At 47.4% G+C, this 17,438-nt stretch overlaps 1 protein-coding gene across 1 annotated transcript in view; it reads right to left on the reverse strand.

The window, feature by feature from the left end:
• Window positions 1-2,102: 2,102 nt before the first annotated feature.
• Window positions 2,103-17,438, reverse strand: part of LOC149340793 (uncharacterized) — a 39,592-nt gene continuing 24,256 nt past the window's right edge. The window contains exons 11-14 of the mRNA XM_089551182.1: window positions 16,284-16,393; window positions 12,332-12,455; window positions 8,259-8,555; window positions 2,103-3,645 (exon numbers count right to left, since the gene is read on the reverse strand). Of these exons, the coding sequence (XP_089407308.1) occupies window positions 3,508-3,645; window positions 8,259-8,555; window positions 12,332-12,455; window positions 16,284-16,393 (669 nt within the window). The 3' untranslated portion in view covers window positions 2,103-3,507. The remainder of the gene's footprint in view (window positions 3,646-8,258; window positions 8,556-12,331; window positions 12,456-16,283; window positions 16,394-17,438) is intronic.

Consider the following 17,438-nt stretch of genomic DNA (forward strand, 5'->3'; position numbering starts at 1 on the left):
CAAAGGCCTTTCCCACGTCTCTTCAATTAACCCTGTCCTCTGCCAGCTGCCGCCACCGTATCCCCGCAAACTTCTTTATCTCATCCGCCCACCTAACTTTCTGAAGCCCCCTGCTACGCTCAATTTTGAATTTTATGTACCTTCATGTGCTTTTATATTAGTGTGTTCAGTTTTCAATTTCATGAGTGAATTTAAAGATTTTTTTTGATATTGAATTTCATGTAGACGATCCCATTTCAATTGCGTGTTTGTCTTTTTTCCTTGTATCGTTTCGATTTTTTTTTTATTCGAGAAGTCTGCCTTGAGGCATTAGTTGAGAAAAGGGGGAGTGGAATGTAGGTTACAGAAAGTTAAAAGAAGGAGTGTAGACCAGTTTCGGTGAGGTACTCGCATAGGCTGCTGGTGAAGTGATTGTCCATAGTCCACTTCACATAGTCCCCGTCGCGGTTCCACCACAGGCCGACCTCCCTGAGGAGCCGTTTTCTAATAGGGGCCGTCGCTGGGCAAGTCCACAACAGGTGCCGCACATCACGAATGTCCGGTGCAGCGCCGCAGTGAGGGCACCTGTCAGTTGCTGGCAGATATTTATCACCCCACCGATAACGGACAGATGGGGTCAGGGCCGCCCCTGCCCGAATCCGGCGCACTGATACCTCCCCCTGCCGAGTTAGACTACGGGGGAGAGGGTGCGAACACGGAGGAATTAGAGCGCGTGTTCGCTGGCGCAGAGCTTGTGAATCGGAGACATGGGACATGAACGGATCTGGGGGAAGAGGGGAAGGTGGCGGCTCGTCTGATGTGTCAATGTGAGTCATAGCATCTGCTTGAATGTTATGTGGATCGTGAGCATGACAGCGAATCCAGTGTATGCGTACAGGACATGGGTATTTTGCGCAGAGTAGGTGAATTGATTGCGTAATCTGTTTCGATTTGCTCAGGGAAGCTCAGGGAAGGGAGCATATGTTGTAATGTAGGCTTTGGTTTTTGTTTGTTTATTAGGTTGTCTTGTCTGTGTATGCGTACTTTTTAATTGGCTTTAAGTGCCACGAAGTTCGATGCTGTAGATATCAGTGTCCTCGTCGAAGATTGCTTTGTTAACATTCGAGCAGTGACCATAGTCTCCGTTGCGGGAGGTCCGGGCCCTTAGCCCCAACTTTACATTACACATAGCGGAGAACCACAAACAGTTCTCGATATGCATACAAAGCTGATGAGTGTTTCACTGATGAAGTGCTGAGTACAACACGAACAACCAAATGCAATTTCTCTTGTTTTGATAGCGTGGCGAGAGCAGCTACATAAAATTTAAAAATATCCTCTATCCTTACGAGCCATTTCCGATTCGTTCATATCAGCATTATTTGAAGATATTCCACAGAGAACAGCAACTCGAAGAAACTGTGTGAAGTACGGGAAGTTCATCAATCGTATGTAGTACAAACTAGTGACCAAGCTGAATGAGAGTAATGAAGGCACAACTACGCTGATTGCAAACCAATTGTGAAAGGCATCCGAGGTGGCTATCAAAGATTTGCAGAAAGACAAAACGCTAGGCGTTTGCAGTGACACACACGAGCTGTTGAGAGGAATGCGTCGATCCCTGTAACTTCCACCAAGTGCGCACTGGTAATTTCTTTTCTTGCTACAGGCCTCAGTCACCCATTTATGGTTTTTTCCACAGTCTTGTTTTCCGCATCACTCCTATTTATTACGACTAATTGGGGCTTTCTAAAACTGCTTAGTTACGCTAACGCTGGCTATGATATCAACATATTTTCTTTATTAACCAGTTTCTCTGTTACTCTTTCACAGCCTACACTTATACGTGCAAACAGTTAGATATATCGTGGCTTTATGAGCGCTTAATTGAAAATTAGCTAGCAAAAATATGCGCCTCTTTATTGAATGCGTCTGTATCTGTTGGCGGCGATTCCTACCACAGGCTTTCGACAAACTGTGCACGCTTGCAATAGTCGCGGTACACGACCACAAATAAGAGGCCGCAAACACTGTGTACGTACGAACACGTGTGTAGCGCTCTCAGAGGACGAGTGTTTTTTCCTCGCCAGTCAATACACGACTTCATCAACACTGGTCGGCGCTGCCTACTACGTCTCACTCAAACCAAATGCGCAGGACCGACTCAGAAAAGGAGCCGCCGAATTATTCTAGGCTTGCGTGAGCTGCGTGGCGAAATGAAACGGAAAATGTCCCGGATTCACGGCTAATGCTTATGACGTCACATTATCTGCGCAGATCAAAGTTACTACGGACTGCGCAAAGATTTATTGACCGCTGTACCATTGATCACCGATTGCCTCAGAACTGTAGGCCAGGGCCAGACGTCATCTCCTGAATACTATACTAAAATTGGTCAGATATGCCTGTGGCCTCGTTATCCGGTTCCTGCTGAGCAAATTATTTCAACAGTGTATATCAACGGGTAGCCTGCCAGGTAACTGAAAATTGGCTCACAGCATCACTGGCTTAGTCTCGAGTTAATGCACTTAATACAGGCCCATCTCACTTTTGCCGCATGTAAGCTCCTAGAAGACACTATCACCGAAAATTATCCATCACATTAAAAATTTCGAACTCATCTTTTCTGATAAACGAATTCTAACGTGGACGTCAGTGCGAGTCGGTGCTGTTCTAGCTACTGACCTTCACCACTGTATTCATTAGTTTCTCACAGTCCCTAATCAACCAGCTAACTGAATTCCCCCATGACTTCATCAACTGGATCTAAAGTCTATCAGTCGTTTTCAGTCGGTTATCACTGATAAAGCTTTCTCTACTCCGGTCCAAGTTAAATCGAGGCTCTTTGCAAGGCTCCTTGCATGAGGCCGGACTCTTTTCTCATCTACACAAATCAATTAAAATATGAAATCAGCTCATGCATGCGATTGTTTGCAGACGACTTTGTTACGATCCCATTAACAGCACTTTTTAGAATGACTAAAAGGATCATTCCAACAGAATTTCAAGAAGCTGTAAAAGGCGTACATTGCTTAGTGTAAAGGCCACCATCCGGCCATCGTACTCCACGGGAACGTACCTCGTAATGGTTCCTGTGGCGATGGTTGCCGAAGGGTGGTTTTCATGGTAGTCACCCCGCCCTCTGGTTACAACATCGCTCCGACGTCGCCTCGAAAGAATGTGACGATCGTTTAAGAGCTAAGTTCTAAAAAGAAACGCGATGAAATGGCGCAATATTCCGAGCTGTCGGTACTGTATGCTTACGCTAGAGTTTATGTCCAGCCTTACAGCACACACACAGAGAAGGCGCCCCTATATTTGAGGTAAGAGCGAAATCAAAACACAAGAAACGTGACACAAGATGTCCAAGCGCAAAAATTGAGAGGACGTGTAAAAAGTCCGTCGGAACACGGCAGCCGCTACCTAGGAGCAGTGTATAATACAGGACACTAGAAGAGCAATGACGCAGGCATCGAGAGGGGCTCCGCCCGTCAATGGTGCATCCGCCTGCCCGTGCGCTGTCCAGCGTCACGGTTTGCGGCTCCTGGCCTTCGTGGAGATGGACCTCAGCAACTCGAAGCTTTTGCCCTGGTCACAAACTTTGTGCTCGTCCAGCTCGACGTTGAACACGGCCCACCCGTCGACTTTCGTTATGAAGGCTTTCATCTGCGGTAGAAAAGTGTAAGAACGGCACGATGTGGACTGCGTTAGGAAGGTATCAGAAATCACAGACAATCGTAATAGTTTGCCACCTCTCTGACAAGTTATTAGGCATGCGCATTAATTTTGCCGCTCAAGCGACGAACTACGGCGCAGTAACCTTCAACTGTTACTCACGCTGCGATTTACGAGGCGAATAAACTGTAGCGCGCCTAAAGCGGTTGGTATCAACCAAAATAAGTGTCCGTACTGGAGCACTAAGCGCTTATGTTGGAAATAGCTCCAGCATGTTCAATGTCCATGAGCTGTGCGAAGTCGGTGCCCGTTTAGGAATCCCAGGAGGTAAAAAATACCCAGGACTCCTCAACTATAGTGGCTCTTTCCCTGTCAACATTTAATTTCCCTCCTTTAAAGCAAGGTCCGCATTTGATTCTCTAACGACTACATCCCTTCAGAGACCCGCCGCGGTGGCTCAGTGGTTACGGCGCTCGGCTGCTGGCCCGAAAGACGCTGGTTCGATCCCGGCCGCGGCGGCCGAATTTCGATGAAGGCGAAATTCTAGAGGCCCGTGTACTGTGCAATGTCAGTGCACGTTAAAGAACCCCAGGTGGTCGAAATTTCCGGAGCCCTTCACTACGGCGTGTCTCATAGCCTCAGTCGCTTTGGGACGTTAAACCCCAATAAACCAACCAGCCTTCAGAGAAACAGTGACGTAAAAGTAAAATGTTGTATCATCAATCTAACATATCGTGTAGTGTCTAAGTGCCGCAGTGGTGCGATTTGTGGGACATAAGCCATCTTGATTTTCGCCGACACACAAGCTCATCCTTTCATTTGAATATTACTGTGACCACACACCAAAGAAACCGCAAGGGAATAAGCATAGAAGCGAGACAGCTTTTCTCGGTGTCGAATATAAAAAGCATGGTCTGCGTTTAGATGCCTCTGCTTTGCACTAGTAGCCAGGGATTCTCCTACTCCTGCTGTATTGCTGACGAAAACCACTGTGAATGTGGGTATTATTAAGCTCATCAAGCGCGACGGCCGAAATGTGTAGTTAAACAAAGGGCACCTGACATCATTCAGGACAAGCCTACAGAGAGTAAGAGGCGAACAAAGTGATTGGGTTTTAAACGTAGTTGGAGCGAGTAGACGTGCGAAAGGGTGTGTTTAGCCCCTTTGGCTAAAGCACTGGTTAGGACTGGTTGGAAGCTGATGAAGACGACGATGTGCAATGCACAGCGCGAGAGTGGGCTGCAGTTTAAAACGAGGCGTGATGAGCTGTGGCGATAGCAAAGGGCTCTCGTGCAGTGGCCAGCGAAGCTGATCTGTTCGCGCCTCTACACGGTCGAAACACAGAGCCGGTAATATTTATTTTACTTTTGCACAGGCTACTGCTATGCTAGGGTTCACCAAGGTCGCATTAACTAGCCCGACAACACGTTCTACTTAATCACATTCAAGGTCACCCTCCCATTGACTGCAGCTGGCGCGGCGCTCCTCCGAATTCACTCGATCTTCTTCCGATTTGCTGTGGAGTGCACGGTGCTCTTCCGAGCTTAGGCGAGCTTACCCGAGCTACTCCGAACTTAAGATTTTTGGTTTGGGCCGTGTTATCTAGTGCTTTCGCACTGAAAACTTCGTTCAGGTAACAAGGAAACTCACACATGCATACTCAGTGACGCCTCACATCCAATTTGACAGCATCCCAATCACCCTTTAATGCCTAGCTTTGCTCAGGAGCAACTTTTACTCGCATATAGGCTTCCTGTGTTCTTCCTATTGCCATCAGTTTTAAGACAGGGTCCGTTAAAGTTGACCGAGCGAATAAAAAAGCAGATTGCTGCTTTCACTGTTTGTTAAAAAGAGGCACTGAACAAGGCCAGTTGACTGGCCGTAACATGCTGATGACAAAGGTGAGCGGTGAGTGATTGTTCGTATGACAGAAGGACTTTTTTCACTCAGAAAAAGCTTATTTCTAGTTTTCTAGTCCCTTGAAAGCAGAAAAAATAAGCTGAGGATTGCATCCATACCCTATCATTAGCTTTTGAATGTGATATTAAGCAGAAAAAAAGAGAAAATCCTCAGGATCAACTTCTCATTGTACTGTTGCAAATGGGTAATTTTTATTTTCGGACCCCATATTTCAGTTCTTTATGCACTGTATATTGTTGCCCAAGTTTCCAGCTCGCTGAACAAGTAGGTGAAATATTGCCCATAAAAGAGCTGAGTTAATGAGGGTTAATGATAGAAGTGTATCAGCACTGTAGAAACCATTTTTTTATATTTTCAACTCCCTAAACGACATATTCTCACACATTTTCCCTCCGTCTGCCCCGCCACGTTGGATCAATTTTTAGCGCGTTCGGCTATTGCGCCGGACTACCTGGATTCGATCCCGACCACGGCGTCTGCGTTTGGATGGAGGCAACACGAAAAACTTACGAGGACGCTTAAGTTTCGTCTTTAGAGTGGACGCGATAGCACCTTCTCCTCCTTTTCTGTCGTTATTGTTCTCTTTCTCATTCTTCACCGATTAACAATCCACAATCACATTACCGATCACGGCCCTCGATTACAATCACAACTACCGATCACATTACCGATCAGCAACCACCAATCACGATTATCGATTACCAATCGCTATCTAGGTTACACTGCACGACATAGTACACCACAACATACACAACCGCATTATTTGTTACAGTACAATGCAGCACCGTAACACTGCTGTTCCATTCCGCAGAATTTGACGCCTAATGAACATTATATATATATATATATATATACAGAATGTCACGCAAATCAGAGAAAATCGAAAAAAAATTCTCTCGGCTTAACCGCGCGTATGTTCGCGCTCAAATTTCGCACAGAGGTTGCATTTAGTGGTCAGTTTTGTTTTATATTACATTTAGGTGGGGTACTTGCCTGATTCGGGCAGAATTATTTGGAAATCCCCATCGTCTGTGGCGACGGAGAACCAAAATCAAAAGACTTCGCAGCAATGGTACGCGTAGCGCCATCTCGCAGCCATCGGAGAAACGAGCTCTCCACCGGGGAGGGCGGTGGTATGGTGGCTAGAAGGGGAGCTCGTTTCTCCGATGGCTGCGAGATGGCGCTACGCATACCATTGCTGCGAAGTCTTTTGATTTTGGTTCTCCGTTGCCACAGACGATGGGGATTTCCAAATAATTCTGCCCGAATCAGGCAAGTACCCCACCTAAATGTAATATAAAACAAAACTGACCACTAAATGCAACCTCTGTGCGAAATTTGAGCCCGAACATACACGCGGTTAAACCGAGAGAATTTTTTTTCGATTTTCTCTGATTTGCGCAACAGTCTGTATACAGAGAATTCCGTTTTTATGTGCGGGAATTTAAAAAATTCCTGTGACCAAACTACTGGCCTAATCGGGAGCAAACTTCGCTCACGGGGTAGCATATTATGGTCTACGTTATTTGAGATGTAATTAAACGTCGGTACTTGCCTGCATTTCCTGAAATTAAGAAGAAACTGCTGTCAACTGCGAGAAAAGCTGTCGCAGACGAGAGCTATACGCGAGCCGAGCAGCTGGTTTGACAGGGCACGCCATCTGCCGGAAGGCGAGGCAAACGCGTCAAACCAGCTGCTCGGCTCGCGTATAGCTCTCGTCTGCGACAGCTTTTCTCGCAGTTGACAGCAGTTTCTTCTTAATTTCAGGAAATGCAGGCAAGTACCGACGTTTAATTACATCTCAAATAACGTAGACCATAGTATGCTACCCCGTGAGCGAAGTTTGCTCCCGATTAGGCCAGTAGTTTGCTCACAGGAATTTTTTAAATTCCCGCACGTAAAAACGGAATTCTCTGTATATATATTGTAAAGAGGAAGATGGGCAGAGGCGGCAGCCGCATAGCCAGCGCAACGTGCGAGGTCGTTGTGTTGATGGCTTAAATATAAGTAAACATTCCAAGCACATTTTATAAAGTGTGCTTTGCAAGCCATGCACACCGCAACGCCCTCTAACACACTTGAACCAATCACTCTTCGTGGCCTATCAACCGAATAGCTACAACAGAATCTTTACGTCACCACCTAGGAACAGAATCACCACCGAGCAACAGAATCACTACGTCAAACTACGCATAACAGGAGGACACCATGGCCACCCCGATTCGCCGTCGTGGCCATGTCCACCATGCTGGTACGACCTTTGACCTTGACCCTTGACCCTTACCTTTTACTCTGATCTTTGTTTTTGATTGTTTGCTTGCAGTCAGTGACGCGATAGTAATCATCTGCAATATATAGTTTAACCCTGCAAAACTTTGTATAGCCAGTTAGGCCACAGTTATCAGTCGACCCCTGGGTGCAACCATGGTTAAACAGCTGCCGCTTTTTTTTTCCTCCTCCCAAATGCGCCATCGCAGAACCCTTTCGACTGGTTTCTATTGACGAAGAAAAAATAAGCACTCTGCCATACTGGTAGCATGCCCATGCGACGCGGAATCTTTGTAACTCCATTAAAGACGTAAGATGGCAGCACAATGACTGCAAAAGCAGCAACCCTTGCGCATGACGCCTTCAAGCGTTCTGACACAGAGTGGAAGCCAAAGAAGCTGCACACGATTTCTCACCTTGTAGTCCATTGAGTACTGGTCCTCCCAGGACATGTAGTGGTCGCGATCGTGCTGTTTCCAGATTGCGTAGCGCCCCCATTCACTCTGTTCCGTGTGGAACTGCAGATTGGCGATGACGTCCGCGCACAATACGTCGTGGTAGTTGATGCCGGAGTGCGCGCAAATCTGGTTATGCGTATTTACTGTTTCGCTCTTGTTGGCCACATACACCATGGCACCCATGGTCGAGGATAAAAGTATCTGTAACTTGGCGGGACGACTTCTAAAGTTGGTCAACGTATCATCCGCATATTTCTGCAAGAATGGCATGGCACAAAAATGAATTAGACTTCTTAATGAGTACGAAATATGGTTTCCTTAGAAAATGTCGCGTCTAATAAAAATAGCAAAATGCAAAAATGTCTGCATGCTTTGCCATGAGAAGCATGTTAGGAAACTCGAGGTGCCCGTAATTAATTCACAGCCGGCCTCAAGCACGTGTTATAACGCATGCGCCGCATCCGATCGGTAAACAACAAACGCTAAAAGTAAACAATGCATCTCTGTTGAGGGCTGTTTACGTATGCAAGCATTAGAAACGCTGCGCGCCAGGACTGCGGCAAAAAGCGGAGTGGTGCTCTAATCTCTCAGGCAAACGAACTCATGTCCCACATTCTGGAACACACAATCTGAAATTTAGAAAATTGTAAGATAGCGTTATAGAAGTATTGAAGGTAATGGTCAATTGTCCTGATATGCAGAAAAATCTTTCTTTGAAAGTTTTTCTATTGATCGCATCGAACAGTTAAGAATGGCATAGAAAACCAATGGGGAAACCTTCTGACGATAGCAAAAACGTTAATACAAAAAAGAATGCAACACTGCCAACGATATTTATTTTTATAGTGAAATCTTACACATGAAAAAATTGTGTTCATAAATGGTTTCCCGCTCAAAAACCCTTTTGTCCAGAATTGTTGGGTACGGATATAGCTTCGCGGAAGCGGTGGTTTAAATACAGCCCGGAGTGCTTTGGAACATTTTTTTTTTGTCTCTGAAGATATTTCTGTTGGCAACTTTCGTGCAATTTATCCTTGCTTCCGACTTCAAATTCGCCCTTTTCTGGTTGACGTTCAGCAGGATTTGAGGAGGATGAGGGCTAAAAGCATGATGTTGCTGATAATAAACTATGAAGCAGACTTTTCATGCATCCTTATTGCTGCACACACTAATGGGAAAAAAATTCACGAGAGCCTTGTGGGGGAATCCCGGGTTTTCGCAAAAAGGAACGCCACATTAAAATGACCACTCTGAAAAAGGTCTGCAGATTACTGTGTTGGAAACAGTTTGATAAAAAAAAAATAGCAGGACACTTAAGCTCCACCTTAAGGGTTTGACGCGATAGCATATTGAGTTAATTCACTGTGTGCAGAGGGTCAATAATTACTATAGACTCAGATACCTTGGACTGGTTTATTGGTTTATTGGGGTTTAACGTCCCAAAGCGACTCAGGTTATGAGAGACGCCGTAGTGGAGGGCTCTGGGAATTTCGACCACCTGGGGTTCTTTAACGTGCACTGACATCGCACAGTACACGGGCCTCTAGAATTTCTCCTCCAAAGAAATTCAACCGCCTCGGCCGGGATCGAACCCGCGTCTTTCGGGTCAGCAGCCGAGCACCATAACCACTGAGCCACCGCGGCGGCAGATACCTTGGAGTCCTAATACTTCTCCTGGCGCAGTGGTTAGGGACATATGCACCACTGCCATGCTATGGCAGGTGCTCCCAGCGGTGGGTCTTCTGCGCCCTCGGTTGCTCTTCCCAAGCTACCAATCATTAATTCAAATGCCATCTGACACGGTGGGCAGTTTGCTTACTATCCGATGACCAGGTTGTGATGATTCCACAAGCTATGCTAGTGATTTTTCGCCCACAAAACCGACAATGGGCATTTTCTGGTGAACAGGTCCTTTAACGGAAAAGTTGAGGTGTGAATGTCCCTTTAGTAGTAAACACTTGCGTTGTTGCAAGATCTGCTGCATTACGTGGAGCAACCTCATAGGATGGAGATTTTTAAAGCTCCATAGGGATCTAGGCGCGCAGTTTCGAAAAACAGCAATCACTTCAGTTTTACGTTGCTCAATTATTCCGCATTGATCATGAACATCACATGCGCCCGACCTGTCTATATGCTATAGTTCAAATAGATCACTTGTTTATTGCAACTCTTTTCCCTAACCTTTACGCCTGTCCTCTCACCTCTTTCTTTTCATTTCTCCAGTCTGCCTGCTATCCCTCCATTTCCGCTGCCCAGTTCAGGTGCTTCCCGTGGCGATGGCAGATGCCGGGGCTAGCAAAAATCTTTTCCTTCTTTTTATTACTATTTTTAAATAAACCACTACTACTACTGCCACTTCAGTTTTACCACTTCAATATAAAACTGCTGCGAAAATTTGCAATAACAAGTTTTCCTCGTTAATCGCTACCTGGACGCGGCTTTATCCCTTTTGCCACGATAAGCGAGTTACTGCCGGCGAGATTACTAGGCGCAACCAGACCGCTCAGTCTTTAGATTCCCAGTCATCCTCAAGAGGGGATGCAGGGCAAAACATTTAATCTTGAACAAAAATGCCAATTTTCAGGTGTGACGTCCAAATTTTGACCTTGGTGTTGTCTGTAAAGTGTGGAAAATAGTGTATTTCGGGGAAGGTGGCCAGCGAGGTGTCGCAGGCAGACCTCAAAAACTTCATTTCGAGCCCCCAGCGTAGCGGCAGCTAACAGCATCGCAGTTTGTTCCTGCCCTTCCTCATCTTCTGTTGCATTACAGGACGCGGCAGAGAACGACGGCCAAAAACTATATTCGTTACTCCTCTAGCACCTTCCCAATATTATGCACTCCTTATTTGGTGGTGGGTGTGTTTCCCCCTTTGTTGTGCGAGTAGCACTCACATGCGCAGAGCCTGTCTTGGCTTCCTCTGCGTTGTCTTCATTAACGCCCTTTTCGTCATAAAATACGTTTCTCTTCATGACTTCTTTACCCCTCTTAATTACTACTTTCCAGCTGCAGTGCACCCGCCTTGCATGCAGGAGGTACGGGCTTCGATTCCCCTTGGCGCCGAGTACCCATCGGTGATACAATGTGTAAAATTTTTTCCTTGGACTGGTGCTCAGTTTTTTTCAGGTTTAAAAGCTCTTAAAATATATATCTTACCCCACCTTGAGTAGACGAAAAAAATCCTTGTACCATGGCACTTTTTGGCCACAGATGCACCGAAAAATAATCAATTATTCACGTCCAGGCTATGTCGGATGGTTGAACTAAGTTTTGTACAGCTCATATAGACCACTGCATTTGGCAGCCGCTTGTGCATTTTGAGAATTCGCAGAATTTTTTTCTTCTGCCGAAAAGCAAGGATTCGGAGGCCTCGTTATCCTCGGTATAAGAGTCGTTCTGGCGTGAGCCTTCCCATTATGTTCACCGATGGCACAGGCTGCGATGTTTTCGAGTGCCATATAAACATTACATTGAGGAGCACACCCTGTTCAGGGGCTGCAGAAGCCTCCGCGCAGAGCTCATTGCGGATACGCGCAAAATACATGGTCAGTCCGCACACGATGCACATGAATACTCGTCACCTATGCGTGTCCAACATTCGTGGACACAAAATTATGAATATTGGATAACTGTAATGTAGTGGTATAGAAATATTGACGGTAATGGTTCATTTTTCAACATGTAGCAAAATATTTCGCCTACACCGTTCCTTTCGCTCGCATCAAGCAGTTACTACGGCCGCAGGAGTTTAATAGCAAAAAAAGATCAAGTCTGCTGACAGGAGAGCTGCGGCTGCATTGATTGTTATAGTGAAATCTTACAGGATATGAAAAAATTTCTCTCATCAACTCTTTCCCGTCAAAAAATGTTTTTGTCCAGAATAGTTCGTTTTGAGACAGGACGAGAAACTTGCCGATTTGAAAACTTGGTAACTTCCTCACCAACAAAACTTGCTATTCCTAATAAAATAATCGTCACGGTGTTGAACTTGCTTGCATGCATTTGCAACATTCAGATCACGCGGTGCAACTCACGAATGTGGGAACTTCTTTGACATGTTTTCCTTCTTTGTACGAAACAAGGTGGGATTGGCATCTGACCCCACGAAGCCTGATGCCTGGAGTCACATGCGTCTGCAGGATCACGATCTTCAATCCGCTGAAAATGCATATTAGAAAGCGCAGCGAAAAGCAGGTATTAGGCGAACTGTCTTCGCTGCCAGCCAGCCTGACTACAGCCAGAATATGAAATAATGCGAAACAACGTTGGAGCAGGGAGCAAAGTCGCCGGCATGTTTCCTCGGGAGCGCCGTCTTCCGCTAAATTTAGCAGGTTCATGAAATAATAAATGTATATGGTGGAAAAAGAAAGAAGAGGTGTTCACAGTACCGGAAAGGAACCTCCCTAGCTTGCGCACTACGAGATGGCCGCTTGTGGGCAAAGAAATAACAAAGCGGCGTGTGCGCTTCGACAAGTGCAGCCCGAACCCCGACGAGTGTCGCATTGTGTGCCGTGGAAGGATGAGTGGCCCTTAGCAGTTTTTAAGGCGAAGCCTTTAATGGCTTATGCTCGCGGTGTCCGTCCGTGCGCTGGAATCGTGCCAACTGTGGCCTCTCCTCCGCGCAGCGGCGCAACCTCCTCCCCTCCTTAACAACCGGCGTTCCGGTGGGGGGGCGCAGCTGTGCATAGCAACCGTGACGTCACACAGTAGCGATAGAATGAGCGCGCGCGCGTCGGCGGTGGCAGCTGCACCGCCGCTCCTTCGCCAGACTTTTCGTTGCAGTCGAGTGAGTGAGAAGCATGGCTCCGAAGCGGCCCAGTGATTCCACGCCAAGCGAATTCGGGGAAGCGGCAGTTGTTTGACCACAAGGCTTTCCACAAGCACACTCTAGAATTTCCGAAGAGTCTTCGGAATTTTTTTTAGCGCTATTGCCGTGATTTTATCAGGTAGAGACACTGCGCCATTGCTCCACCATGCCTCATAGAGTGGAATCTGGCAGAGCAGTATAGCCTGCTGTAATATGGTCCCGCAGGGCTATTAGCAGATCGACGTTCCATTCTTCTGGAATAATTTACGTTTCCATTAATCTGACAAATTTACAACTGCATGCTGTCACAATGAAAAGAGACGTGAACAGAGCGGAGCCTAGGCGTTCCGCTGTTCACGCTTCTTTTAATAACGCTTTTACTTCGATGGCAGCAAAAAGCTGCTAGAATCGTCCAGGATGCATTCTACGACGACTCTAACGTCTTTTCCCTACCACGCAAGTAAAAGCGCAAAAAAAAAAATTAGAACAGCGGAGCCCGTAGGCGCCGCGTTGTTTGAGTTTCTTTCCATCGTGATAGTATAATCCGATCCAAGTGTCTACTTATGTCTACATGCCCGCTTTATATCCTTAATGTTGGAGCGCTACGACGACGAAACAAACAGGAAGGACTGGACGAAGTACACTGTCCTTCCTGTTTGTTTCGTCGTCGTGGTGGTCCAACAAAAGAAGCCGACCAAGTCACCCCGATTAGCGCCCTTATGCTCCTATTGATGTGATCAGAAGCGATGCTCTTTCGGGGGAAAAAGTGAAGACAGCGATTCCCCACATTTCACATTTCTCTCTCGGGATGATTTTGTTGCGAAAGCAACACTACGCGAGTCGCCGAGCCATTTCGCAGAGCCGAGGAAAGGCCATACTGCGCATGCGCGAGGAGCAGTGACGTCACATGGCGCACAGCTGGAGCGCCGCCGCCGTCGCTGCGCGGGTCTCAGAGGTGCCGCCGCCGCGCTAGCGTGCCGGGGCCGCCGCTGCTGCCGCGCGCTCTCCATCGCCTCTCTCTCTCTCCTCGTTGCTTTCGCAATCATTCAGGTTTAACCAGAGCTAAACCATTGTTTTGTTTTTGCTAAGAACTTGCCGAATGCTTGTAGCTGTCAAGAAAAAGACGGCAAAAAATTGACAGTCACCCGCATGCTAACATCCGAACATGCTGCGGAATGAATAGAGGTATGGCGAGTTACAGAGTTCGCTAAGAGTCAAGCCGAGTACTGAATGAGACGCGCTAGCGACAACGAAGTTCAAGTCTGGTTTCACATAATCTTCGGGCTGGTTCCGTATGCCACCGCGCACTGTCGCTTTCGATGTCCAGTGCGTCAACGTGGGGAGAAGTTCTTCTCGTTCTGGGCCCCCTGCTTTTCCTCTTAGGCGAAATAACGACGCTAGCGCTATATTCTGTGCCCATAACGTTCTTTCTTGCCGCCTTTATTGAAATGGGGTGGCACTTAACGATAGGCTTTCGCTAATATACTCCGGTTTGTTATGGAATACTTTATTGTGCGTGATGGTGTCCGAACGCAGCACGAATGTGCGAGGTATGAGCCTTAAACAACGCTCTGCATCATTAGGTGCAGTAATGCATTAACTTCATGTATTGTTATCACGGTAGCATTACGGTAGAATAAATAGATAGCATGAACATTCGGTTCAAACAATGCAAATATTCTACCGAACATTAATATCGCATCCTCCAAGCTGGTCGCAGTTAAGTCCTTTATACGGCAGATAAATTTTGAACGACCCTCTTCGTTAACCGGTGAACCGGGTGCCAAGTAGTCGGGAATCGTCCAAGCGGACTCAACTGTTTCGCCTAACTGTTAGTAATGCATTTGAGGCCATGGCAACCGTTTTCCTACTCCCGCCATCTGATACAGGTCCCTGGCGAAACCAAACAACACCAGGAAAACCTGTCTTTGCGCATAATTGCAAGACCTCTCGAGAAATGAGCGCAGTTTGGGGTCTTCTGGTTTATTGCGACTCGCCCGACTCTCCTCAATTCATTATCTCCAGAGAGAATTTTATTTCTGAAGCCTAGTCCAGTGCTGTGGCCGTGTTCCCGCCGCCCTTTCCTCAGGGCGTGCTGGCTTTAAGATGCGTTGGAGATGAGAGCTGGCTGTCCCACCAGATCGGCAACATGCTTTGCACACGAGGACGCAATAGCAGAAAGTGTTGTAAAGAATTCGATATTAGTGGTTTCGTGTGCGGTCACTCCAATATCATCCATTTTTGGGCTTTTGTTAGTTAGAGCTGACGATTACGCCAGTTTGATAAAACATGCGCGCGCGCTCGCGCTCACACACACACACACACACACACACACACACACGCGCACGCGCGCGCACGCACACACACACACACACACACACACGCACACACACACACACACACACACACACACACACACACACACACACACACACACACACACACACACACACACACACACACACACACGCACGCACGCACGCACGCACGCACACACACACACACACACACACACGCACGCACGCACGCGCTCAAAAAGCCTCATGGCGCCGAATACACGTAACAGTGGCGTTTTAGGACATATAGCAATCTCTCGAAACAGAGGGAACCATCTTGGATGCGTTGTGAAACCTCACCAACCCTTATGGCCAACGCGAGCTTCTGTATGTATTATCGCTGAGCATCGATGGCATTGTATCTATAAGAGCGTCAAGCGGAATTACCTCAGGCGATGCTACCCTCCTCAAACGAAGGCGACCACATATCAGCTGACAAACGTTATACAGGCGAACATCACTATAACGAAATATTGGATATAACGAAGAATGACGATTCTCCTTGGAAACTCGGCTTCGAGAGGCGGTGCTGTGACGTGGACTTCGGCGGCGGAGAGAGAGGATGCATATTAATAGCTGACATAAATTATACTCTCTGCCCGCCCTTCTTGGCGGAGTTTTCGCGTTTTTTTTTTCCTATTTTGCGTGTACGGCAAGCTCACAGCTCTGGCTCTTCGCCATGCTCATGGCGGCTTCCTCTGTTTTAGGCGGCTGTTTTTCTGCCGAGAGCAATGTTCCTGCCTGCTCTCGGGGGCAGTCACCCCAATCGATGACTTCATGCGTGTCTCCCATCTTAAGCATGACCCGTGTTATTACCGCTTAAGGCTCAACGTCAAAGCTTACGTGATGTTTTGCACGTCCCCGGCGATCCTGCTGGCTGTGCGTCTGGTGGTTACCATTCCACCGATGAAGAGCAGCCCTTCTGATTTGCCAGCGAGGACTCTGTTCAATGTCTGCGAAAGGAAAGTATGAGTCACGACCACTGTGAACGCTTTCGTCGTTAACTGTCTAGAAAAATGGTTGCAGGTCACCCTCCGAAGGGATGTGGTGGCTATGACGTACAGATTCTCAGAGAAAAAAAAAATCTCGGCCGCGTAGACCTCATGCAGATAGAAACGAATCGAGAGAACACCTGTGTACTCAATTCATGTAAAATGCTCCCTAGATACTTAAATTTCCGAGAGAGAGAGAGAGAGAGAGAGAAAAGGACGGAAAGGCAGGGAGGTTAACCAGGCGATGCCCAGTTGGCTACCCTACACTTGGGGAGGGGAACAAAGGGGAAAAAAAGGAAAAAGAGCGGCAAGGAAATGAGTTTTCTAAGTGTCCAGCGACCACCATGTCACAGGGACAGAGGGCGCGCACTGAAAACTTAAAGATTATAGGCGGGAATGCAACCCCGAGTCCCTTAAGAAAGTCAGGAGCGCTTTCACCGCTTTCCGTTGTCTGGAAGGTTGAGCCCAAGGCCCCAGAACGTTAGACTCTGTTAAAGGACGCGAGTCCAAGCGGAGCAGAGAAACACTTAGGACACCGCGCTCTCGCTCAAAACGAGGGCAGTCACAGAGGAGGTGGCTGATCGTTTCGTCACAACCGCACTGGTCACACGCAGGAGAGTCAGCCATTGTGATCAGATGGGAATAGGCGTTTGTGAACGCCACTCCCAGCCACAGGCGGCACAACAGCGTAGTATCACCGCGGGGGAGGCCGAATGGTATGTGATGTTGGAGCAAGAGGTTGAAGTGATGCGAGCGGGGTGACCAACCTCCAGGGGCAGACCACGACGTTACAGTCAGGTTTCGGGCGAGCAGTTGAAGGTGCCTTGCTGCGTCAGCTCTTGTCAGTGGTATGCGGACAGTGTTGGTTGTATCGTGAGCCGATCGAGCAGCATCGTCAGCTAAGGCGTTACCAACAATGCCGCTATGGCCTGGTACCCACTGGAAGATGATTTCATGATCTTGTTCGATTGCCTGGTGGTGCAGATATCGTATCTCCGCTGTAAGT

This window comes from Amblyomma mixtum, chromosome 6 (genome assembly GCF_055824585.1).
Source record: "Amblyomma mixtum isolate Tamu chromosome 6, ASM5582458v1, whole genome shotgun sequence".
Taxonomy (NCBI): domain Eukaryota; kingdom Metazoa; phylum Arthropoda; class Arachnida; order Ixodida; family Ixodidae; genus Amblyomma; species Amblyomma mixtum.